This window comes from Eubalaena glacialis, chromosome 19 (assembly GCF_028564815.1).
Source record: "Eubalaena glacialis isolate mEubGla1 chromosome 19, mEubGla1.1.hap2.+ XY, whole genome shotgun sequence".
Classification (NCBI taxonomy): domain Eukaryota; kingdom Metazoa; phylum Chordata; class Mammalia; order Artiodactyla; family Balaenidae; genus Eubalaena; species Eubalaena glacialis.
In genome coordinates this window covers 41,452,699-41,477,674 of record NC_083734.1, presented here as the reverse complement: position 1 = coordinate 41,477,674, position 24,976 = coordinate 41,452,699, and the positions used below count along the sequence as shown (strand labels likewise).

The 24,976-nt window shown below is 57.7% G+C and overlaps 2 protein-coding genes across 3 annotated transcripts; one reads left to right on the top strand and one right to left on the bottom strand.

The window, feature by feature from the left end:
* The first annotated feature begins 6,560 nt into the window (after nt 1-6,560).
* GRN (granulin precursor) lies at nt 6,561-13,340 on the top strand. Of its 2 annotated transcripts, none has more exons than XM_061175781.1 (13): nt 6,561-6,630; nt 9,301-9,445; nt 9,570-9,695; nt 9,813-9,897; nt 10,355-10,467; nt 10,565-10,700; nt 10,822-10,916; nt 11,158-11,281; nt 11,555-11,652; nt 11,745-11,990; nt 12,225-12,458; nt 12,560-12,790; nt 12,879-13,340. In XM_061175781.1, the coding sequence occupies exons 2-13, from the start codon at nt 9,308-9,310 to the stop codon at nt 13,014-13,016; spliced, it is 1,764 nt and encodes a 587-aa protein (XP_061031764.1). In that variant the 5' UTR covers nt 6,561-6,630; nt 9,301-9,307; the 3' UTR covers nt 13,017-13,340. The 2 variants fall into 2 exon arrangements, with proteins under 2 accessions (XP_061031764.1, XP_061031763.1); XM_061175780.1 differs by having other exon boundaries at nt 9,290-9,445.
* Nucleotides 13,341-13,781: 441 nt separating this feature from the next.
* On the bottom strand, nt 13,782-23,463 carry FAM171A2 (family with sequence similarity 171 member A2). Its single transcript, XM_061175647.1, has 8 exons — nt 23,198-23,463; nt 19,616-19,843; nt 19,297-19,389; nt 16,781-16,939; nt 16,522-16,701; nt 16,304-16,420; nt 16,056-16,182; nt 13,782-15,456 (listed from the first exon to the last, which is right to left on the bottom strand). Exons 1-8 carry the CDS (start codon nt 23,313-23,315, stop codon nt 13,983-13,985), a joined length of 2,496 nt encoding a protein of 831 aa, XP_061031630.1. The 5' UTR covers nt 23,316-23,463; the 3' UTR covers nt 13,782-13,982.
* Nucleotides 23,464-24,976: the final 1,513 nt, after the last annotated feature.

Below are 24,976 nucleotides of genomic sequence, written 5' to 3'. Positions count from 1 at the left end.
GCTGCCCTTGACAACGGCTAGGCTCCAACTCCTGGAGTCCACAGGCAATGCAGCAACCACCCCAGGGCATTCTCAAGTTCAGAAAAAGGCACAGGATGGGGAAAGTTTCTCCCTGTACCCACAGGGAGGTATGACACTGGCCAGACCACCATCGGGGCCCAGCCCCTCCCAAGCCTTCCAGGGGAGGGACAGGGTGTCCTTAGATGTGGTGCAGGGCCAGCACCCTGAAGGAGCTTCAGAAGGGTTTGGAGGATCTGAGCCCCTGTCTTGGGTTTGGCTGGATGTTTTCTTTTTCATTTGAGTGGCGTCAGATTTTACATCATTGATTTTGTAAATTTTAATAAGAAAATGAATTTTAGTCCTGAATAAATGTAGTTTAGTTGTCAAAATTCTCTCGATCGTAGGAGTAGTGGAGAAGGAGGTGACAGCTTATGAGGATCGACTATGAGCTTGGTACTTCTTTTTTTCTTGGCCGTGTGTGGCGTGTGGAATCTTAGTTCCCCGACCAGGGATCGAACCCGCGCTCCCTGCATTGGAAGTGTGGAGTCCTAACTACTGGACCGCTAGGGAAGTCCCCTGAGCTTGGTGCTTTACATACGTGTGCAAGCACATTCCATCCTCCTGAAACCCTGGCAGGTAATTATAATACAGTTACTCTATTTCACAGATGAGGGCATTTAGGTAAAAAAAATAAGCCAGGGGCTTCCCTGGTGGCGCAGTGGTTAAGAATCCGCCTGCCAATGCAGGGGACACGGGTTCGAGCCCTGGTCCGGGAAGATCCCACATGCCACAGAGGAACTAAGCCCGGGCGCCACAACTACTGAGCCTGCGCTCTAGAGCCCGTGAGCCACAACTACTGAGCCCGTGTGCCACAACTATTGAAGCCTGTGTGCCTAGAGCCCATGCTCCACAACAAGAGAAGCCACAGCAGTGAGAAGCCCACCCACTGCAACAAAGTGTAGCCCCTGCTCGCCACAACTAGAGAAAGCCCGCGCCCAGCAACAAAGACCCGACTCAGCCAAAAATAAATAAATAAATAAATAAATAAATAAAAAATAAGCCAAAGTCACCCAGTTAGGAAGAGGCCGAGCTGGAATTTCAGATCAACAGGCAAAGACGAGGTCCCACTGCCCAGGTTTCCAGGAGAGAGCTGGCTCCTGTCCTCCAGCACCTGCCACCTGCCTGTCCCAGAGGCCAATCGGGCTTCCTGGAGACACGCTGGGGTCAGTCCTTGCCTCTCCCAGGAAGTTCTTCTCTGGATCACCCCACTGCTCTCAGAACGTAAGAAACTGAAAGTTTGACCTGGGAATGTGCCTTCCTCTCCCACAGAAGGCAGATGCTGACTCCACATCTGGATGGAAGAAGAGAATTCAACCCAGCTCACCCTACCCTGCGTCTCCCTGCCCCGACCCCATCCCTGAGGGGTTGAGTCTTCCTCTGCCCTGGTCTGGCTGAGGGAATCCTGATGGTTTCAGTCTGATGGGGTGCCCTTCTCAGGAGTCTGAAATGGACCAGGTGCAAACAGACCCTCCTGGACAGAGTTCTGGACCCTGGGCCAGAAGGATGCCATGGGGTGCAGCCACGTGGGGGGTCCAGGTGGATTTCTGGGAAGAGAGATACATGGGCCACGGCTCGAGAGGAGAGGGTGAGGTGGGCTGAGGGGTGGGTGGGCAGTCTCCCAGGCTAAGGTATGTGTGAGGGGGAGCTGGGGAGGGCCCAAGGGGAGGAATCACCACAACCAACGGTGGCAGCTTCGTTAATTGAGCACATACTTGGCTTAGGCCCTGAGCTGAGGGCTCTGCAGGCGTTATCTCGTTCCCGAGGGAAGCGCCTTATTTTCGTTGTCCTCAACGTAAAGACCAGGACGCTGAGGCAGAGAGATTAAGTCAAGTCACACAGCCTGTAACAGGGAAGGGGACCGGAGAGGAGTTTCCTCCCTGAACGCTAGGTTCCTCGTTGCATAGAAAGGGGGTTCAGCGAGATGAGGGGCTCTCAGATCTGCACATCAGGATCCCTGAAGCTCCCTCCATTACAGGGCAAAGCCAAGTAATCCACTTCCCCTACCTGCCTTCCCCCTTCTCCCCTCTCTTCCCTCCCGCTGAACCCCTACCCTGCATCCTGCACCCCACAGTTGGATTTAAAGATACCATCCAGCATCAGTCTACCTGCACCCGGGGCCAGGTGGAGTCGCCACAGCTCAGTGCAGACTCTGAATCTCCCAGCAGACAGAGAGCAGGGCAGTGCTCACCCACTGCCCAGATGAACACACTGAGGCCAAAGGCGAATTAAGAATTCACATACAAGCACACAAGGGAAAGTCACAGAAGAAACGGTTAAAGGGTTTGAAAGTGGAAGCCTGGTGTAGGAAAAGAGAGAGGATAAGAGTGCTGCTTTGTGTTGGGACTTCCCTGGCGGTCCAGTGGTTAGGACTCCGAGCTTCCACTGCAGGGGCACGGATTCCATCCCTGGTCAGGGAACTAAGATCCCGCATGCCACGCAGCACAGCCAAAAAAAAAAAAAAAAAGAGTGCTGCTTTGTGTTATAACTTGACTAAAATTTATTTGCATGGTATACTTTGTTAAAAATAGTAATTGATTAAAAAACAATAAGGGAAGTGGCCTGCCCACTGGCACTGGGCAAGTTCACGGCCTATGCTAGGTCAGGAATCCAGGTCTGGTGCCTCTGTTGCCAAATATCCCGCCACAGCCTCTGGCCTGGGCACTGGCCTGCTCCTGCCTCCCCTTCCCCACACCTACCCAGACAGGGTGGAGGGATGAGCAGAGCCCCACAGACACCAGTCAGGTGCCCGATGAGGAGGGCAGGCGCCTGAGCAACTGGGGCAACAATTATTCACCCTAAGGTGACTCAGGCAGGATGGGGAAGGAAGGAGTAGGTGTGTATGAGGCAGGGGCTGTTTCTGTGCCCTCACTCCAACCTTAGTGTTCAGGGCTGCCAGATTTAGGAAATAAAAATATAAGATGCTCAGTTAAATTTGAATTTCAGATACACAAGGAATAATTTTTTTTTTCTTTTTGGCCACACTGCACAGCTTGAGGGATCTCAGTTCCCCAACCAGGGATTGAACCCGGGCCCCAGCAGTGAAAGCCCGGATCCTAACCACTAGGTCACCAGGGAACTCCCAGGGATTAATTTTTAAGTGTAAGTATGTGTCAAATATTGCATGGGACATAATTATGCTTAAAAAATTTGTCTTTATTTGAAATTCAAATTTAACTGGGCATCTGATGTTTTATCGGGCAATTCAAGACGTTGGGGGGAAAGGCCCCTGGCCCTGAGGCAGCTGTGACTCTTCTATGAGAGCAGAACTGTAAGTCTGAATGAAGAAAACCCTGAAGGGGTGATGGGAAGAACTGGGGAGAGGCTGAAAGAAGCAGAAAGAGGGAGAGAGAGGGAAGCTGTCCAACCCTGACCTGGAGGAACCTCTTAGCCAGAGTCACATCTGGGGTTCTCTTCATGTCAGGCCTCTCAGTGGAATCTCCTATCACTGTGGTGCCTCAGTCCAGGGTAGTGCTGGCATCCGAGGTGGGACCACAGCAGGAATTGTCACAGACCAGGAAGAACATATTTCTAACTTCTTAAGCAAGTGTGGGCTGCGGGAAGGCAGAAGCCACAAAGGAAAAGATCGATTGCTAGATTTCAGATGACATAACAACACAACTTCTGACCACAAAAGATACCATAAACAAAGATAAAAGACAAATGACAGATTGGGAGGAAATATCTGCAACGTACATAATATCCAGACTATATAAAGAGCTCCCGCAGTTCAACAAGAAAAAGAAACACGGGAGAAAAATGAACAAGGGATAATGTGATGGTTAGTTTTTTTTTATCATCGAACTATAGTTGATATACTATATCAACTATACAATATCATGTAAGTTACAGGTGTACAATGTAGTGATTAACAGTTTTTAAACGTTATACTTCACTTATAGTTATTATAAAATATTGGCTATATTTCCTGTGTTGTACAATATATTCTTTAGCTTATTTTATATATAATAGTCTGTACCTCTTAATCCCCTATATTGCCCCTCCCCCATTCCTCTCTCCACTCATAACCACTAGTTTGTTCTCTATATCTGTGAGTTTGTTGTGTGATGATTAGTTTTATGTGTCAACTTGGCAGGTGTTTTTGGACGAGATTAACATCTAAATCACTGAATTTTGGCTAAAGCAAATTGCCCTCCATAATGCAGGTGGGCCTCATCCAATCAGTTGAAGGCCTGAATTGAACAAAAAGACTGGCCTCTCCAGGCAAGAGGAAATTCTCTAGCAACCGTCTTTGGACTTTCATCTGCACCATTGGCTCTCCTGAATCTCCAGCCTGCTGGCTCACACTGCAGATTTTGGACTTACTAGCTTCCATAGTCATGTGAGCCAATTCTTTTTAATAAATCTTTTCCTATATACACATCAACTGGTTCTGTTTCTTTGGAGAACCCTGACTAATACAGATAAGAGCAGGCATTTCACAGAAGAAATACATATGCAGAATAAACATACACAAAAATGCTCAGCTTCCCTAGAGATCAAGGAAATGCAGATAAAACCACCATGAAATATCTTCCGTCATTAGAATGGCAAAAATTTTTTGAACTGGCATATCCAATGTTAGTGAGTATATGGGAAATAAGTTCCCCCAAATACTGAGCCTGGGAGTGTAAATTGGAAAAATGTTAAGGCAATTTGGTATTAACATTTCAACATACCTTTTACCCAGCAATGTTACTTTCAGGAATTTAACCCCCATATGTGCACTCAGAGACATGTTCAGAAATATTCGTTGCCTAATTATTCGTAACTGCAAAAATTGGAAACACATGAAAGTCCATTAAATGAGATTGGTTAAGGGAATTCCCTGGTGGTCCAGTGGTTAGGACTCTGAGCTTCCATTGCAGGGGCCACGGGTTTGATCGCTGGTAGGGAAACTAAGATCCCACAAGCCACACAGCGTGGCCAAAAAAAAAAAGAGACTGGTTAAGTAAACATGTAACACCTATAGTGTGGAATACTTGGCAACTGTCAAAAAGAAACTGATAAATAAATCAAGACAGCCCATATTCATGAATAGGAAGACAATATTGTTAAGAGGGTAATACACCCCAAATATAGATTCAGTGCATTCTCTATCAAAACCTCAGCTGTCTTTGCAGAAACTGATCCTAAAATTCACATAGAAATTCAGGGGACCTAGAATAGCCAAAACAACCTTGAAAAAGAAATTAGAGGACTCCCACTTCCCCTATTTCAAAATTTGCTAAAAAGCTATAGTAATTAAGACAGTGTGATACTGGCCTTAAGAATGGACACATATATCAGTGGAATAGAATTGAGAGTCCAGAGTCCAGTCCTCACATTTACAGTCAATTGATTCTATCAAAATCTTCTCTACCCAGACTCCCACCACCCCTGAGTTTGGCTATTTGTCCCCAACCCTAGCCTCACCCCCAGCTCAAGCTCTTTGCTTAACCTGCAGTGCTCCCCAGCCACTCGGCACAACCAAACACTGCCCTTCCTCCAAGACCCGGCACCAGGCTTCCTCTGGGCCTCTCGTCTCTCCTGGTGCATCTCCCATCACTCATCTCTGCCGGGGAAAGGCCCCTTGGCACTGAGCAGTCTAGCTCCTGCTGCTGGTGAATCTGTTCCGTGAGGTATATTTTCTTTCCCCACCGGCATGTCAATTCCTGAAAGGTAGGGCCGATCGAAACTAGGAAGCCACTTGTGCTATGCACGCACAGCCAGCCCAGCCTGGTGCCACACACCCAGCAGCTCCTCAAGTCCACTCCATTGAACCTGGCACTCAATCCCTGCCCAAGGCTGCCTTTCCCATCTGGTTTCCTAATGCTTTTCCCATTACCCCCTATCTAGCCACTTCTCCAACCCCTCCCCACTTGCCACTTAAAATCCTCCTAGACTCAGCTCAAAAAAGTGCCCCCAAGGTGGAATTAAACCTCTTTTTCCCTGCCTAGAGTCAACCTACTACGTCTTCCCTACACACACCTAGAGCACCTGGCCCCCGATTCTCCAACCCCACCCCACCCCCTGCTGTGAGCCCCTTGAGGAAGGGGCCTGAGGGCTGTTTATCCTTGCCCTCACTACTCCTTCACTCCCCTTTGGGGCCCGGCTGCCCAGCATTAAATCTGAGTTGGTTGGCTAGAACAGAAACAGGATGCACAAATGTTCCATATCCAAGAGACATCCTGTAAATGCTCTTGTACGCACCCTCTAAGGGACAGCTCTTGGCTCTCAATGTCCCCTGACAGAAGCTGGCCCATCTCGGGATGGGGCTGCAGGAGGCGGCGAGGCGGGCACCAGCAGGCTGGCTTAGCAGGCGACGGCATCACATGTTTCCCTAATCACATGATCCCTAGAAATGGGGGGTTGGGGCGAGAGAGGAAGGGAGGGAGGAGAGTGAATTGAGTAGGAAAAGCAGCACAGCCTCCCAGGTTGGCCCCGCCTTTACGTCGACGAGTAGCCAATGGGAGAGCGACAGCCCGGACACCTGGCCAATGGAAACAGAGGTGGGTGGGCCAACGCGCCGAGGGGGCCAAGTTGGTGAGCTGCCCCGTCGCTGCTCCCCAGGGATCGCCGACCCCGACGCAGGTAAGGAGGGTGGCTGCGTAGACCTCTCGCTTGCTCCTTCCCAGGGGCCCAGCCAGGGGGAGGTGAGGGCTTCAGGCTCCTCTGTAGTTTCATCAGGGAGACAAGAAGAGACTCCCTTAGAGAAACTCCGATGCACTGGAAGGGGTTTTATGGGTGGTGGGAATAAGCAGTAACTGCAGTGACCCCCATGAGAAGGGGTTTTCTCCCTCTCCAGCACCCCTGGGGCCTGCAGCCCCTTCCCCCAAAGCAGAGACTACTCCGTTCTGGAGCCGACTCCGCCCCCGTCGGCAGGTGCTGGTGGTGGTGCTGGTGGGTAGTCCCCGCGGCGGCCGGGAGCCGGCGAAGCGCCCGCCCATGGTCCCCGAGCTCGGAGGGCTGGGAACGGGGCTTGAGACCCTGGCCTCCTCAAAGACAGTAGGGACTTGGGAGTGGTGACTGAACCCCTGGGTTGTGTCTGGCTCTCTCTCACTTCCTCTCGCGGGGGTGTGGGACGAGCTAACTTCCGCCTCCCCCTGCCACTTTTTCCTGCTCTCTCGCTGCTGGGTTGGCTCACCTTTTGGGAATCTCTCTCCTGGCACTCGGAGTTGGGGGCTGCCCCCTAGTGGAAGATGACGGAGCTGGGGGCTTGAAGAGGCTCCTGTCCCTCTCTGCGGTGGCAGTGTGGGGTGGGGAGGAGGAGAGAGGCCACCACTTGGAACCCTGCTGAGAGGACTTGGGTCCCCTCCTCCCCCATCCCTGGTCCGGAGTGTGTTTGTGCGCGTGCATGCACGTATATTCGGTAGAAGCATACACTCTACTCCCGAACCTCAGGATACGCAGGAAGGAGAATATATGTAAATGAATCACTAGGGCGCTGAGTAGTCTGAGATGTGTGCAGACAGGCACTCCTTCTGGCCAGGGCAGTGGGACAAGCCTGTGGACGGTTGAGGTTGGACTCCTAAGAAGCAGGTGCGGCCAGCTGTAGATGCCTTGCAGGGTGGGGGGCTGTGGGCATTGGTGTAGAGGGTGAAAGGGGCCGCGGTCCAGGACCAGTCTTCTTCAGCCTTACCTGGCCAGAAGATGGCCGCCTCCTAGGGATGGTCTCTGAGCTGGAGAGGGGGCACTGAGGAAAACCAGGTGAGGGAGAGAGGATGTGAGTGACTGGGTGTGTGCGATTCCCTGCCATCCAAAGTGTGCAGTGTCCACACACAGACTAATGGGGAACTGAGGCCCAAAGGCAGGGAGCAACTTTTGGGGCTCTCATAGTCAGCGGTGGCAGTTCCAGGACTAGGACCCATGTGCAGTATCCAGGCAGCCCCGTACTCCGTGTTTCTGTCCTGGCCTGGTCCACCTGTCCAGGAAGCGCTTCTGTCCCTCTTCTCAGCTTGGACCCCAGGCCTCTATCCTCCTGGGGTTTGGGGGCCCATTCTCAGGCACTATCCATGGTCCACTTGTGAAATGAACCCAGGTCCAGTATAGTCTGGAGCCATCAAAGCCTGTCATTTCTATGTCTTGATATATGACGGGGGGTGGGGGGCAGGGGTTACTTCACATCTCTGAGCCTCAGTTTCCTCCTTTGAAAAGTAAAGGTAATAATTTCTACTTTGGACAGTTGTTGCAAAGAAGAAAGAAAATAATGTAGAATGTTGTCACTGGCTCCTAAGAGGCTCAACAAACATGACTGTTTTGGCCCCTCTAGGCAGAGTAACATCACCTGGGCCCACCCCATTGAGCTAGCAGGGCTGGCTGAGCTTGGGGGAAGACTTGTTTAGGAAGTGAAAGGCTGCTCCCTTCCAGAGACCGAGGCTTACTTCCCTCTGATGATGCAGATCGGTAGCCCGGTGGACACACATGGTCTCCCCACAAGCAGCTGGGTTTCGGCTCCAGGGCAGGGAGAGGTGGGGGGAAGGGAGGGGGGTATGTTTGGGGATTCTGAAAGGGCCTGGTGGTATTGGGGGGCCCTTAGAACACAGCTGTCCCCAAGGTTGACTCAGCCTGTGTATCCCCTTTCTTGGGTGGGGAGGTGACAGCCAGTGGGCAGGTGGTGGCTGGCCTCTGGGGAAGGCAGCCCAGACTCCACTGGCACCGTACTTCCTTTTTCACAACTTTCTCAACCCTGTGGTTGCCAATGTCATCAAGTGTCCTCCCCTCCCCCTCCCCCGCCAACAGGCCTTGGCAGGGTGCAGGTGTGAGCACAGCATCGGGCATCTAGAGGGGCTGGCTCGGGAAGTGGAACCCTGGCTTTTCTTCAAGGGGAGACTCCCTCCTTGCACCCCATCCCTGTCCTCTCATGGCTACTGATGCCTTCCCCACCCCTCGGAGGTGGCCCATGTCCCCACAGATCAGACCCACAAAACCCACAAATCTTCCTGACTCTCCCATACCCACATCTCTACACACTCAGCCACAGAGACTCAGGTGTTAGGCCACATGTGGGGACACGGATTCACACACGTGCTCATGCCAGCATTCATGCTCATGGGTGTACACGCGCTGGTGCATGTGTGACACCCACACAGGACACACGTAGGAAACTGAATCTCAGGCCCCGCATCCTTCTTTCTGTCTGGACAGGGTGTGTCTGGGGAGGCTCAGCTAGGCCTGGGCCTGGGGCGGGGGGAGTGACTGGGCCCAGAATCGAGGGTGGCCTGGGCTTCACCTAGTTGCCAAATGCCTCTAGGGATTTTGCAGGTGGACCATGTGGACCCTGGTGAGCTGGGTGGCCTTAGTGACAGGGCTGGTGGCTGGAACACAGTGCCCAGACGGTCAGCTCTGCCCTGTGGCCTGCTGCCTGGACCTGAGAGGAGCTACCTACAGCTGCTGCAATCCCGTTCCGGTGAGTGCCCTTCGGCCCAGGCAAGAACTAGCAGCCTGGGATTTCCCAAAGGTTCATCTTGGATTGGCCAGAGGAGGGGGCCGGGCTCGGGTCCTTCGGTTTATCCCCTCCTCTCGCTTCCCAGGACAAGTGGCCCACGGCGCTGAGCCGGCATCTGGGCACACCGTGCCAGACCGATGCCCATTGCTCTCCTGGCTACTCCTGCATCCTCACTATCTCAGGGACCTCCAGCTGCTGCCCGTTCCCAGAGGTGAGGGTGCCATTAGGTCGATGGAGGGCTCGGGTCTGTGTTTACACTTTTCCTGCACTCTCCTCCCACCCTCAGGGAAATGGGCCTAGCCAACGAAGGCGTCTCTGTGTCCCACAGGCCGTGTCATGCGGGGATGGCCACCACTGCTGCCCCCAGGGCTTCCACTGCAGTGCTGACGGGCGGTCCTGCTTCCAAAGATCAGGTGAGCCAGATGGGCAGCACGTAGAGCCTGGAGCACCCAGGAGTGCAGCCAGCTGGGTGACCTTGATTCCTGCCCTCGTGTCCTCATTCATGTGACATCTGTACTAAGCAGCCCCCCTGCTCTGGAGAGAGGGGCAGCACTGGGGCGAGGAGGGGTCAGGAGAGAATGCCAGACTCCAGGCCCAGGGCCAAGCATTGTGTGGGTGGGGAGAGGCCAAGCTGGACTGGTTTAAGGCCTACCCAGTCAGTGGATGCCTCTGCCCTGTGCCATATTGCTGGGGCAAGGACTGGCTTGGGAGAGAGTGGGTTAGGAAAGCCTGGGGGAGCCCTGAGCCCTAGTGCCAGCCCCCGAATCCTCCTGTAGCTGGGCCTGCAGGCCCTGGTGCCAGCAGCTCCTTGAGTGGTGGGAGGAATGACCTTCACTGAGTGGGTGGAATCCTGGGTCATCCCGTCCACAGATACCAAGCCTTTGGGTGCCGTCCAGTGCCCCGACAGACAGTTCGAATGCCCCAACTCCTCCACATGCTGTACTATGCCTGATGGCTCGTGGGGATGCTGCCCCATGCCCCAGGTACAAGTTTGGGAAGATGGCGGGGAGGGAGGAGGGCAGTGGGGGCAGAGGAAGGGCTGGAGGGAGGAAGGACATAGTCAGGGCCATCTCTTCTCAGGCTTCTTGCTGTGAAGACAAGGTGCACTGCTGCCCTCGTGGCACCTCCTGTGACCTGGCTCATGGCCTCTGCCTCACGGCCACAGGCACCCACCCCCTGGCAAAGAAGATCCCTGCCCAAAAGACTAAAAGGCCAGGTAAGGAGGTGGGAGAGTGTCGGGGTGTGAGCTGGGAGTAAGGAGAGGCCTCATCTAACTCCTAGCTGGGGAGACATTGCCCTCCACCCTGGCTGCCCCTCACCTTTCTCTCTCCTTCCAGTGGTCTTGTGCCCAGATGCACAGTCCCAGTGCCCTGATGGTTCTACCTGCTGCAAGCTGCCCAGTGGAAAGTATGGCTGCTGCCCGATGCCCAGTGTGAGTGAGGGGCTGTAGCCAGTTGGGCTGTGCGTCCACAGCCATCTGGCCTGGACACCTACCTACCAGGCAGGGACTCCAGGGGGTGGGGCTGGCTGGCTGGCAGCTGGCTGGGAGCCTGGCTGCTCAGGACTCATGCCACCCCCTAGTGGGGGATTGGGGCAGTACCAGCTGTCAGCCTGGCTGCTCCCTGAGCTCCAGGGAGACTGGAAATCCCAAAGACCACTTCGCCCTCACCCAGGCCATCTGCTGCTCCGACCACCTGCACTGCTGCCCCCAGGACACTGTGTGTGACCTGATCCAGAGTAAGTGCCTCTCCAAGGAGAATGCTACGGACCTCCTCACCAAGCTGCCCGCACACACAGGTACCGGGGGAGGCCACAGATGCCGCCATTCCACCTGCACCATGAGGAGCGAGCAGATATGGGGCTGGGGGCTGATGGCCGCACGGAGGGGCCAGGGCAGGGACAGCCCCCTTTCGTCCACATTGGGCCTCGCCTTAGGATCACTGCCAGGGGTGGCCTGAGCGGTACCCTCCATCCTCCACATCCGGTTCTAGCTGTGGAACTGACAAAGGAAGGGCACCCCCGAGGGTTCCCAGCGCCACGGCTGACCCATCCTCCTTGCCTGCCTCACAGTGCAGGAGGTGAAGTGTGACATGGAGGTGAGCTGCCCCGACGACTACACCTGCTGCCGCCTGCTGTCCGGGGCCTGGGGCTGCTGCCCTTTTGCCCAGGTACCGAGGAGCGGTGAGTGGCCTGGGCTGAGCAGAGGGTGGCAGCCAGCTAGGCACCCCCAGGCCCACCGTCCCCTCTCCCTCCGCCCTAGGCTGTGTGCTGTGAGGACCACGTGCACTGCTGCCCGGCCGGGTTTAGGTGTGACACAGAGAAGGGTACCTGTGAACAGGGGGCCCGCTGGGTGCCCTGGATGAGGAAGGCCCCAGCCCACGTCAGCCTGCCGGACCCCCGAGCCGTGGAGAATGATGTCCCCTGTGATAACGTCACCAACTGTCCCTCCTCCAATACCTGTTGTCGACTCACGTCTGGGGAGTGGGGCTGCTGTCCTATCCCAGAGGTGCATGGAAAGGGGGAGAGTACTGGGGGGAGGGATGGTGTCTTGGCCTGAGCACGTGGCCAGGCTCCTGTTGCCTTGCTCTTCTGCCCTCTGCCCGGCCCACGGGTGGCACCAGCTCAGAGTCATTCCCAGCTGGAGGAGCTGTGAGCAGGAGAGGCGGAGTGGAGGCAGCCGGGGCTCAGCGCTCCGTCCCGTAGCAGCTTCCTAGACCACCCTTTTCTGCCACCTCCCCAGGCTGTCTGCTGCTCAGACCACCAGCACTGCTGTCCCCAGGGCTACACGTGTGTGGCCGGGGGGCACTGTAAGAGGGGGAACGAGGTGGTGACCGGACTGGACAAGGTGCCTGCCCGCCAGGCTTCCCTGTCCCACTCCAGAGACATGGGCTGTGACCAGCACACCAGCTGCCCGGTGGGGCAGACCTGCTGCCCAAGCCTGAGCAGGGGCTGGGCCTGCTGCCAGTTGCCACACGTGAGTGCCCACCTGCCTGCTTCCGGACAGGACAGGGGAGTCCAGTCCCAGGTGGGGGGACATTAGGTGATCGAGAGTGTAATGCCCCTTTGTCCCCCCAGGCCGTGTGCTGTGAGGACCGCCAGCACTGCTGCCCGGCTGGGTACACCTGCAACGTGAAGGCCCGATCCTGCGAGAAGGAGGCGGACTCTGCCCGCCCTGCTGCCCACCTGGACCGCGGCCGGCACGTGGGTGTGGGGAACGTGGACTGTGGTGAGGGGCACTTCTGCCACGATAACCAAACCTGCTGCCGAGACAGCCGAGGGGGCTGGGCCTGCTGTCCCTACCGCCAGGTCAGTGCCACCCCCCGCCCTGGGGCCGGGTGTGGGCCTGGGACGGGTCCTGCCACGTGCAACTCTCGCCCCCCCTCCCGCCATCCAGGGCACGTGTTGTGCGGACAGGCGTCACTGCTGTCCCTTTGGCTTCCGCTGTGGGACCAAGGGCACCAAGTGTTTGCTCCAGGAAGCCCTGCGCTGGGACGCTCCTCAGAGGGACCCGGCCCCGAGGCAGCTGCTGTGAGGAGGGACTGAGGACTGAAGACACTCCCTGGCCCTCGGGACCCTGCTCAGAGGGTGCCCACTGCTCAGGCCTCCCCAGCACCTCTCCGCCGCCACAGTCTCCCAGACCCCCATTTCTGAGTACCCCTGTTACCCTGGGAGGCGGGGCCTCAGTCTAAGGCCCTCCCTATCCCAACGAGGGCTGTGGCAAAAGCCACATTTCCAGCTGCCATCCCCTCCCCCCATTTCCGTGGACCCTGTGGCCAGGTGCTGTTCCCTATCCACAGGTGTGCATGTGTGTGTGTGTGTGTGTGTGTGTGTGCTGCAATAAAGTTTGTACACTTTCTTAACAGTGTCTGATTTGGCCACCCTGCCTGCCCTCCCCAGGGGGCCCCGGAGCCAGGGCCCCCATCCAGTGTCCACATTCCCCCCACCTCACAGAAAGACACACAGAAGTTTATCTCACCAGTTTTATATTTGCTGTTGCCCACAGCGATCCCATCACATTATCCCCTAGTCCCCAGAGCCGCCCCAGCCTCCAGCCCTGTGACATCGTAGCCCAGAGGTGGGCTAGTCGGCAAGCAGCACCCCCTCCCCTCCCAGGGGTCCACTAGAACGCCCCTCCCTTCCCAGCCCTCACACTAGCAGCTGAGGCCCAGGTGCCCCTCCTGCTTTCCCACGATAGAGCTTTCTATGTACAGCCACGTTTATACAGGCACTGCTTCCCCCCCACCCAGCCCTCCTCCCCAGCACCTCCCATCGGGGGTCTGGACCCCTCCCACCTCCCTCTCGGAGGCAGACACGGGTCTCTCCCGAGACATTACCCAGCACATACCACCGGACAGCTCCGCAGGCCCCCGGGCATCTTTCCAGACCTGGGCTGGGGTCTAAGGGCGAGGGCCCCCGCGGCCCCCCGGAGCACGCACCCTGGGGGCGGGCCCGAGCGGAGGGGGCGGGGGCCGGCCCGGAGGCGGCGCCAGGCCGGGTGCTACTTGACGTTGAACACCATGAGCGGCCGCTCCTCCCGCCGCTGCCACGGGCTCTTCTTGTCGCCCGCCTCGTCGCCCACTTCCGCCCCCAGCTCGTCCTCCGGGCTGGTGAGCGAGTCGCGCCGCAACTCGCTGGCGCTGCTGCGGGAACTGTCCCCGTGGCTGCGGCCCCGCCCCCGGGGTACCGTGGCCGCGCGGCCCTCGGGCGCCGCCACCTCGTCCAGCAGCGGTGTCAGCGAGTTGTCCTCCGGGGAGCAGAGGCCCGTGCGGCTCTCGCTGCTGCTCGGCTCCGTGTCCTCGCTGAGCGCCAGGCGCGGGGGCGCGGGCGGCGGCGGCGGCGGCGGCGGCGGGGTGGCAGCAGGGGTGCGCTCCCGCTCCTCCCGCAGGGGCCGCCGGCGCGGCGGCCGCGCCTCGTGCACGTCGACGCCCGAGTCCAGGCTGGCATCGGTGCTGCGGCCGCCGCCGCCCGCCTGCAGGTCGATGTAGGAGTGGCGCACTTGCGAGTTGGAGCGCCCGTCGAGGGACACGAACCAGGCGCGCGGGTGAGGCTTCACGCCCAGTTCGAGCAGCTTCTTCTCGGTCAGCGCCTGCAGCTCCCCGTTGAGCTGCGCCATGGTCGACTCGTTGAACAGCACCGGGATGGTGACCGAGCCGCTGACCGGTGCCGAACGCCCACTCCCCCAGCCCTCGCCGCTGCCACCCCCGCCGCCCTCGCCCCCCGCGCCCGAGTGGCCTGGCATCAGCGGGCGCTGGGGGTCGGGCTGGGGAAAAGGGCGCGCCGGGCCGGGGGCCGCGCCCTCGGGCGGGGCCGGCTCGTCGCCGGCCCCCGTTGCGCCCGCCTCGCCGCCGAGGCGCACGTAGTGCGCGGGGATCACCAGGGTGGGCATGACGTTGCGGTAGACGCTGTCCTTAAGGTGGTCGATGGAGCCGCAGAAGATGAGCTGCCCCGCCTGGCTGAGCGACGGCGGCCGCGCCAGCTGGTCCACCGACTGAGACAGCAGGAAGTCGGGGGTCTTGCTCTCGGCCGCCCCCTTGTGGCCCAGGTAGTGCTCGAAGGGCGGTGGCGGCGAGGGCGGCTCCTGCAGGAAGGCCGCGGTCCCCGGGGGCCCCCGCCGGTACTCCTCCAGGCCTGGCTCCAGCCCGCCGGGACCCTCGACGGAGCGGGCGCCCTTGAGCGCGGCGCCCTCGCCCCCGCGGGCACCCGCAGGCTCGGCGGTTGGGCGGCCGGCGGAGCGCGGCTTGGCACGGAAGAAGTCGTCCCGGGAGGCGGCCAAGTCACGGGAGCTGGAGAAGGCCGAGTGGAGGGGGCCTGGAGGCGGGGCCTCGGGGTCCCCCGGCGGGGCTGGCTCCAGGGGTCCCCCACAGATGAGGTGCAGCTGGGACATAGAGGTGGCCTGGTCTCGTTTGTTACCGTCACAGGGCCCGGAGAGCTGCAGCTTGCGGTGCTGTTGCCTCGGCTTCAGGCAGCGCCTCCTGGAGACGGGGCAGAGCGGGACCGTCAGGAAAGGGTGGAGGCCAGAGCAGCTCCCTAAACCCGCAGTTGGAAGATGGGGGATGGATATAGTTGGAGGGGTGGGGACAGTGCCTGGGACTCAGGAGAGAGGTTGGGGAGCCCAGATGGGTCCTGGGAGAGGTTTGCAGAAAGAGCTTGAGAGTCTGTGGGGGGAGCAGCCAGCAGCTGTGCCCATTTGGGCCTCCCTCGGCGTAAACTGCACTCCTTGGGACATAGCAGGTGCAGTGAGAGCCGGGGAGGAGCACCTAAGCCAACCAGGGGCATGTGTGGCCTGAGGACCCCTGAAAGTGAGGGCTGGGTGGTAGGAGCAGCTACAGAGTGTCCCTGTAGGGGCCTGGCCTGCAGCTCCTGCCTCTTCTCCCCCCAGTCTTTTGGTCTTTGCATGTGCATATGCAGTGCTTTCCTGTCAGCGCCTGGAGAATGGAAGTTGTGTTTTATGCATCTTTGGGACCTCGAGCACCCAGCACAAGACCAGGCACGGAGCTGGCCTCAGTCAGTGCCTGGGATGAGAGGAGGCTGGGGGATTGGGAAGCAGTCGGAGGGGGTGCGGGGCACTCACCGGCAGTAGTAGATGAGCAGACACAGCAGGATGAGCACCAGCAGGGCCAGGGCTGCCAGGATGGTGAGCAGGAAGATGGTGTGGTAGGTGCCGATGTCCTGGATGCCCGATGTGATGGTGACCAGCCCTGTGCGGGGCAAGAGCTTAGCATTCCCAGGTGTGGATGTCCCTCCTGCCGTTCAGAAGGAGTCCACTCTCCCAGCCTCCCTTTCTACCACCCCTCGTCCCTGCTGTCCCCGCACTCTCACCAGCCGTGGGGGAGGCCATGGCAGCTGCCCAGTACCCCAGCTGAGGGGAGATGAAGGTCCAGTAGAGCTGCCGGCCTTCCTTCCGGATCACACCAGTGCCATTGCGTACCCACAGCCCTGGGAGAGGCAAGGGTTTCATCAAACTCAGTGTCCCCCCCAACTTAAGTCCCACTTTCTTTCCCCAAACTCTAGCACCTGCACCCCCTTGAGGCACTCACCACTCTTGGGGTCAAACCTCCAGGCTGGAATGCTGGTGCCCACGGTGAGGGCACGAGGCTCCGAGGGCACAGGCAGGGACAGGTGAATGGGGCCTGAGAGCGGCACCTCTGTCCCATTACCTGCCAGCAGGTGCACGCTCACAGCAGCCACGGGCATCAGCTCCAGCCAGGAGCCATTGCCTGCAGGAAGGGGACACAAGGGATGAGGGCTAAATCCTGGTGGGGGGAACATCCCTTCCTTGGCTGGCACCCAGCATACCTGAGCTGGAGGCCTCCGTGCCCAGGAAGGCAGGGAAAGCCCACATTTCATGCTGGGTGCTGGCAGGTGTGAGCGAGGCCCAGAGCTGGCTGTAGGTAGAGCTGACAGGTAGGCGGGCAGCCCGGCGCTGGAACTGCACCCAGGGCTGGGAGCGGGCACCTGGATGGAAAGAGGAGCTGCAGTGGCCTGGCCGGGGACAAGGGTCCCCAGGGACCAGAGCAGAAAGCAAGTATCTAAAGAGAATGGGAGCCAATGGGTCAGGCCACTTGGGAAGGCCAGGAAGGGTGGTGACTTGGGGAGAGAACTGGGCAGGCTTAGAATGATAACCTAGAAGGGTCATGGACCTGTAATCTTCTGGTCCTGGCTGTGTGACCCCCGAGCAAGTTACTTGCTCTCTCGGAAACACTCTTTCCATATTAATTTATAAAATGACGAGGTTCAGGTCCTCAAACAATTATTATTGCCTACTGTGTGGCAGGCACTGTGTTAGGTGCTGAGGATACAAAGAGGAATAAGATGCAATTTACAATTCCCTGCTTTCAAGTTCACAGTCTAGTGCGTCACTGTTCATTACAGTACCCATTAGAAGTTCCTGCTGTGGATGGAAATGTTCTGTGTCCTGCTGCCTGTAACAGTACCCACTAGACACACAGGGCTGTTAAGCACTTGACACGTAGCTAGTGCGACTGGGGAACTGCATTTATTTTTAATTCTAAAAAGTTTAATGAATTTTTAATTTATTCAAATGTAAATAGCCACATGTGGCTACTGCATTTGACAACTTAGGGTGTGTGTGTGTGTATGTCTATCTGTCTGTCTGGCTTGGAGCAGAGGGGATGTATAAACAGTATTCCAATATAATATGGTAATAGCTAACATTTATTAAGCTTTAAGATATGCTGGCACTGTTCTAAGCAGGTTACTTATATTAACCCCTGAAATTAGCACAACAGCCCCTGAGGTAGGTGCCTTTATTATCAGCCCCATTTTATAGATGCAGAAATGGAGGCGGGAGAAGTTCAGTAACTTGCCCAAAGTCACTGGAGCCTGATTGACGCCCAGGCAGTCTGGTGCCAGGGCCCCTCCTCTCACCCACCGTTCCATCCTGCCTCGCTGGTAAAATAGCAGGGTGCAAGGGGAGCTTGGCCTGCCCAGCTTGGGAATGCCCTGTGGAGCCCTGCAGTGTGAGTAAGACTCAACCAGGAAAGAAAGTGGAAAGGGACTTCCAGGAGGACTGACAGGAGAAAGGCCCAGGGACACGAGGCGGCTTGCTGGTCGGGGCACTGCAGGTGACTGCGCCAGGCCCTGGAGGGCGCTGCCAGCTTTGTGAAAGAGTCTAGGCTTTCTACCAAAAGCAGTGGGAGCCGTGGGAGGGCTTAAGCTAGGGTTCGTTTGGCATTTTAGAAACCTCCAAAGACATCTTAGAAGCCTCTGGTTCAGGATCAGAGAGAGGGAGTGGAGCAAACCAGAAAAGTAATTGGGGACAAGGGCTCAAGATAAGAATATAAATTGGGGAGGCGAGGCTCTCCCTCCAGAACCCACGGTGGCTCCCTAGTACTAGCCAGATGGAATTTACCCTCTGCCTGGCTTCGTCAACCAGTCTACACCACGCCCCCATCCTGCATAGCCAGACCAGAGCATCCCCTGCACCCTCACGGTCCCCTTCTGCCCCTGCCTCTTGATTCCTCTCCAGCGAAGGTGCCTTTGCTCCCCCTTCAACTCCCGAGCCCCCACGTCCCACAGCTGCCTTCGCCAAATCCTCTCACCCTGCTATTCTCCCACGTGAGGGTCCTCTCAGTATTGAAAGCAGCTGCCCTCCACTCCCCTGCCCTGCCTGATCTGTAATTATCTCAGCGTTTTTTTTTTTTTGCAATGCTCTGTCTGTCTTCCTACTCGTCGGGGAACTCCACCAGGTGGGGAGCCGGTCTGCTCTTCCTTACCATTAGTCCCCAGCACCGGAGGCAATGCCTGGCACAGCACAGGTGCTGCAGGAAGTATTGGTTGGGTGAGACCGAAAGCCTGGTGGGTGGACAAGGGCCACTGTGGGATTGCTCCAGGCCTTGCACTTGATAGGTGTTCTATGCCTGTGGAATGACCCTGGCTTCTGACATAGCCAGGCACCCAGTAGGTGCACAAGAAATACGTGTGGATCCACTGAAGATAAGGTGGCAGGAAATGGGAATTCAAATGGTAGGAGTAGAGGGAGAATAGAAACCACGAGAAGCCCCAGTAACAATAAACATTTATTGACCACCTTCTATGAAGTTTTTCACATGCTTGATGATATTTAATCCTTACCTAAATTTGACGATGTAGGTACTATCAATTGTTCACATCTTACAGATGAACAAACTAAGGCTCAGAGAGGTTAAGTGATTTGCCCAAGGGCACCCAGCTAACATGTGGCAGGCGAAGTTCTCTATACCCAGTCAGGGAGAGGGAAGAGGAGCTGGTGTGGGCGGAGGGGTGGGGGAGTGGAGAGCGGGGAGTCTTACCAGGAGAGCGGGGAGTCTTACCAGGAGAGCCCAAAAGGATGTGCACCAGGTCCTCATAGAGGATGAGGGTGGCTGGCCGCTCGGGCAGCAGGTAGAGGCTGACTGACGCGTACACTGCAGGAGGGATGGCCTGTCAGCTCCAGAGAAAGCCCCCCCTCCCCTAGGCTGGCACTCCCACCATCTGAATCCCAGTGACTTCATCCTCCCTCAGCCCCCTCTGCATACCCCAGCCCAGGCAGCAGCTGCTGGAAAGCCTGCCCTCTCCGCCCCCAAGACTATTTTGGGAAGGGGCTGATGGGGTCAGCTGCTCCCCACCCCCTCCAGCTGCCCCTGCACTCACAGGGCAGCTTGTCAACACGCCAGGGCACAGAGTTGGTGAGGAAGCCAGGGCGGGCAGCAGTGACCAGCACCCAGGTGCCCAAGCGGTAGCTGAGGGGCAGTGTGGCCACGCCCTCCGAGTCCGTGGTGCTGGCGGCCAGCAGCATCCGGTTCCCAAATACATCCACTGAGGCCCGGGCCAAGGGCACAAGCTCCCCGCTCACGTACACCTGCACCTTGATCAGAATCTCTGTGGGCAAGATGGGGTGAGGGGAGTGAGGAGGAGGGAGGGGGCATGAGAGAACTGGGGGGAGCCTCGAGATCAGAGGAGGGGGCTGTGGGTTGGGCGTGGCTTTGGGGCCCAGGCTAGACAAGGTATTATAAGAGCCAGCATTTATAGAGACCTCATTTAAACCTCACATCAGCCTGTGAGGTACGTGGTACTATTAGCATATTTCATCAAGTCTGACACATGCACATTTTGACATTTTAACACTTCTGGACTCAGGCTACACCTATGATCGATAATGTCATAATCATAATCGGCAGCATTTTTTTCCTCTTTTACTGGCACATGAAATAAATAATGGTGTATCTTACAGTCAGTGATGTATTAGACTCGATGTCTTAGCCCATTTTATAGATATGGAAACTGAGGCTCAAAGAGTTTAGATACTTGCACTACAGTAAAGTGGGAGATCTGGGATCCAAACCTGGGAGTCTGTCTCTAGACCCAAATTCTTAACCACTGGACCCTATGGGGCTGGTGTCAGGGAGAGGAGAGGGAAGGAGGGCTGAGAAAGGATGAATAACCGGAGAACCAGGGATCTGCAAGTGGAGAGGAGAGCGGTCAAGGTTCAGCCATTTGGAAGGTAGGAAGGGGGGTTGGGTCAGAGTTTGGGTTCTCAAGAAAAAACTGAGAAGGGGACACCAGCAGGTTGGCCATTCCCATCATTCATCCTCTGCCCAGAATCCTTTGCACAAGCCTGTTTCCCTTCAGATTTAGGGACTCACCCAACCCCTAAGGCCAAACAAGTACCTCCTGACCCCTCCCCCTCACATGGACTGCCAGCCCCCTCCCAGCTGGTCAGCTACAGTCAGTCACCATGGCAACGCCCTCATTCCTCCCAGGAGATGGGCAGGGAGCTGGGGCCCTGGCAAGGGGAAGGAGATCTGGGGGGGCCGACCCAGGCCCTAGGGTAACCAGTGTGGAGGAGGCTGGGAAGGGAAGTCCAAGTCTTTCTTTCCAGCCACCCCTACCCCTGGCCTCAAGATGGTCTGGCCAGGATGGCCTGCAGGTGTCCCGGGCTCAGATGGGATGACAGGGGAGGGACCAGAACTTGAGTTGTTCTCATGGATTCTGCAGGCAGCCTCTCTGATCCACAGCACCATCTACCTCTTCCCACTCAGCACAGCCCCTCCTCAAGAACGTGACTCACCCCTACCTTGCTGCCAATAATGGGAGTGGGTGTCATGCCTGGAAAGGTACAGAGGCCTGTGTGGGGCCCAGAAGGGAGGTGGGGAGTGGGCTCGGTGCTAGACACAAACCTAGGAGAGGCCAAGTACAGAAGGAAGACCCCGGAGCCGAGGGCAGCAGGGCATGTGGAGGTCACGGGGCCTCACGGGTGGAGCCTGACATTCAACAGCGACAGGTGTCTTGTCTCAGGCTTTCAACCAACCCCAGGGCCAGCACCACGCCTGCCCTTGGCATCCCATCCAGCTGTTCGCCTGAGCCCACCTCCCTCTCGCTTCCCAGGCCAGAGCCCAACTCGGCGGGTGGCTGCACACACTCGAACCTTTCCTGCTTTCGGGTTCTCCGGGGAACTGGCAGCCTCCCCGCACCGCACCACCCCCCCCACCACCTCCCGGCCACCCAGAAGGAATTTTGAGAAGCTAGAGGGGCCTGCCGACTCCCCACTCCTACCCCAGGCTAGGAGCAGCTGGATAGAGCAGCTGGGAAGAGGGGACCCAGGAGTCTGGAATATGGTCATTTGAAGGAATGCCTTGGGTTCAAGGACCAGAGCATTAGAAAAGGGGAAGGGGCTTAGGGAATAACACAGGGGTGGGCAGGTAAGGCCTGAGGAGGCATCAGTGCCAAGCTGAGGAGGGGGTGGGCAGGTGCCCTTCCCCCTTCCCCTTTCCCCTCAACTTGGGCCCCCAGCTAGTGGCCTGGGAGAACCCCCTCTCCTGGCTCTATTCCAGCCAATTCCCTGGGCCACCTCCCCTGAGGTGCAGGTCTTGAGGGAGAGGTTTCCTGAAAAAACAGGGCCCCTTCCTACCCATCAAAGCCTCCTCTCCTGCAGAGAGCAGGGAAGACTGAAGCCGAGGAGATCCTTCCCCATTCCTCAAAGCCTGACATTCCATACAGGATCCGCCTGTCCAGGCTTCAGCCCTGCCTCATTCCAGGAGGAAATCCGACCCCCTCCCTTCATCCGGACCCCACTTCCCTCATCCAACACCCCACCACCCCCCTTCTTTTCCTGTCAGCTCCTTGGTGGAAAGGCGAAGAGTGGAGAGCACCATTTCAGGCAGGGATGGGGCTAAGAGGCAGGAGTGGGGAGAACAGGGGCTGGGGTGTGTGGCCAGGGGCTGGGAGGCGGGCGCGGGCTGGAGTGGGTGGAGGCCCCTGAGAACCCAGGCATCGGTAGGGAGTCACGGTCCAGCTCTCCCACCTCTCCCGCTGCAGGAGCCGGCCCCGCTCCCACCTCACACACCCACCTGGGCCCGTGAGGCGCTGGGAGGGTCTCCTCCCCTGCGATGGAGAGGTGAGATGAGGAGGGGGTGACCTGGGGGGGGCTGGGGACAGGAGTGGCTGGAGGCCTGCTGGCCGGGGACCCAGGCACCTGCCCTCCCAGCCGGCACTGTCCACGGCCAGTTAGCCAGCTCAGCATGGCTCCGCCACCACAGCCCTGCCATGCGCCTTGAGCTGGGAATCACAACGCACCTCTTTTTCCAGACAGCCCCCCGACTGCAGCCCCTCCTCCGTCATGGGCCCATCAGCGTTTCTTTGGTGCACCCCAAATTCTGAACCTGGGGGGCCGTCTGGGGGCTGTCAGACTCCGGGGCGAAGAACCCCATTCGAGCAGCCAATCCGCCCACCGCCTCACCCACTCCCCCTCTCCCCTCCCCCCTTCAAACCCAGCTCTAGGCGCCCAGCCCCCGTCCGGGCCCAGGGTGGCAGCCGCTGCCTGGGCCCCCACCCAGCCGGGTCGGGAGCGAGGAACCCGCTGGGGGCTGCAGAGCGGGCGCCCGCCCCAGCCCGCCCCTGGGCGGGTGTCTTCGATAGACAATGGCTCAGGCAGCAGCGCCTCGCGGACCAGGAGGGAGAAAAACAAGGCGGGAGGGGGCGACGGAGCGGAGCCTGGGGACCCCCGTCCTCCCCATTGTGCTTCCCCGAGACCCCCGCCCGGCGGTCTCCCTCTCCCTCCCTCCTCTCCCCCGTAAGCGAGGACCCCAGGTCGCCTAGCTCCCCCCACCCAAATCCAGGGAATAGAACACCCCCCAATTCACGAGCGCCGCGAAGAGGGGGCTGGCGGGCGGGGGCCCGATCGCGCGGGTGGGGGGCGCAGGCCCGCGATCACTGCCCCTCCCGGCCGACACTCACCCTGCGGGCTGGGGGACTCCGGCGGCGACTTGCCGGGAACCCGGGAGGCGCCGCCGAGCAGCAGCCCCAGCAGCGGCAGCAGCCGCGCGAGGACACTGGGGCCACTCGGCGGCGGCATCGCGGGGCTCGGCCCGGCCCTAACGGCCCATGGCTCCCGCCCGGCCCCGCTCGGCCGGCCCCGCTCAGCCCCAGCTCTGCGCCGCGCCGCGCAGCTCGGGCTCCCGCTCGGGCTCCAGCTCTGGCTGCGGCGGCCGCTCAGTGCGATTGTCTCCGCCAGGAGCCGCCGCCAGCGCCCCCTGCAGGCGGCGCCCCACCACGCGGGCCTCCGGGCACCGCCCCCTCGCGGCCCACAGCCCACCCCGCAGCCCCCGCCGCGCGCCCAGATCCCCAGCTGCTAGGGAGTGTAGCGAATAGGGTCCAATCACAGGGGTTCTCAGAGTTCCTGAGCCCCGGAAATTTGTTGCAGAATTTTGAGAGGGAGAATGACTGCTGCTTACAACACAAAGAGTTGGTCTTAAGTGTCTCCCCAAACTGTAAGAACTGCCCAGTTCTCTCCGCACAAACACCTGCTCAGTGTTGGGGAGGTAGGGCGCAGCCCCCTTGGGAATCACCCAGTCTGGGTTCTCGTCTAGCTTCTGCCTCTTCTTGAGCCATAAGCTAGTTACTTAACCTTCTGCTCCACAGCCTTCCTTTAAAATGAGAGGTGTAATAATCTCTACCTCGTGGGGTTGTTGTACCAATTAAAAGAGATAATGACGTAAAGGGTCTAGCATGTGCTTGACTGGAGCAGGGGCACAATAAATGGTGCTATTGTTGGCCCAGCGTGAGGTGGGGGCTCACCACCACCCAGGTAATAGTAGATCCATTGCTGGGCAAACATAATGCTTAGAACCCCACGTTTGAATCCCACACTGGAACCCTGCCCCGGCCCCAGCCAAGCGCTCTCTTTCCAGTTTCTAGTTGTCCTCATCATTCAACTTCTGGGTGGTCAAACCCTCATCTAATCTGGTTATCCCTCTCCTGGTTCTCTCTGGCTTGTCACCTCTTTCTCACAATATGGTGCCCTGTATGGGACTGGATACTTAGGGCAAGGAACTCCGTCCCCCAGAGGTGAGGCTTTTCTCCTGGTTAGGTCCTGGTTGGGTCTCCTGACATAAGGACACATTGTTATGAGCTTGTGAACAAAACCACCTGTTTTCTTTCTTTCTTTCCTTCTTTCTTTCTTTCTTTCTCTTTCTTTTTCCTTCTTTCTTCCTTTCTTTCCTCCCTCCCTCCCTTCTTTCCTTCCTTCCTTCCTTCCTCTCTCATTTTCTCTCCCTCCCTCTTTTTCTCCCTCCCTTCCTTCCTTCCTCTCTCTCTCATTCCCTCTCCCTCCTTTTCTCTTTCTTTCTTTCTCATAAATTTCCATCTATTCAGATTTCCCAGTCTTATGTAACCAATTTTTTCACAACCTCAACGCAGGATTTAGCACTCATTCCTGGTGAATTTCATCTTGTTGGTTTCAACCCAACTTTACAATCTGTCAAGGCTGCCTTGAATCTGCTTCATCACCCATTGTATTGGAGCTGCCTCTCAGCCCGGAGCCATCTGCAGGGTGAAGAGCAGCTTCGCTGCCTCCGTTCAAGGGACTCATGACAACAACAGGCAGCCGAAGGATGGAGCTTTGGGACACCCCCATAGAGATCTCCTTCAGCTTTATCAAAATTGTTCAGTTTTAAATCTGAGTCTCTATCATCCAGCTCACATTTCTGTCTTGTTTATAAGGACAAATGCCAAATG

What these genes read in the sequence shown, in the direction of transcription:
- GRN (XM_061175781.1), top strand. Translation starts at nt 9,308, where the DNA reads ATGTGGACCCTGGTGAGCTGGGTGGCCTTAGTGACAGGGCTGGTGGCT. An exon ending in GATGCTGCCCCATGCCCCAG is followed by an intron (nt 10,468 to 10,564) that starts GTACAAGTTTGG and finishes ATCTCTTCTCAG; the next exon opens with GCTTCTTGCTGTGAAGACAA. An exon ending in GCTGCTGTCCTATCCCAGAG is followed by an intron (nt 11,991 to 12,224) that starts GTGCATGGAAAG and finishes CCACCTCCCCAG; the next exon opens with GCTGTCTGCTGCTCAGACCA.
- FAM171A2 (XM_061175647.1), bottom strand. Translation starts at nt 23,315, where the DNA reads ATGCCGCCGCCGAGTGGCCCCAGTGTCCTCGCGCGGCTGCTGCCGCTG. An exon ending in GCGTGTTGACAAGCTGCCCT is followed by an intron (nt 19,390 to 19,615) that starts GTGAGTGCAGGG and finishes TCCCTCCTGCAG; the next exon opens with TGTACGCGTCAGTCAGCCTC. An exon ending in CATCCTTTTGGGCTCTCCTG is followed by an intron (nt 16,940 to 19,296) that starts GTAAGACTCCCC and finishes CTTTCCATCCAG; the next exon opens with GTGCCCGCTCCCAGCCCTGG.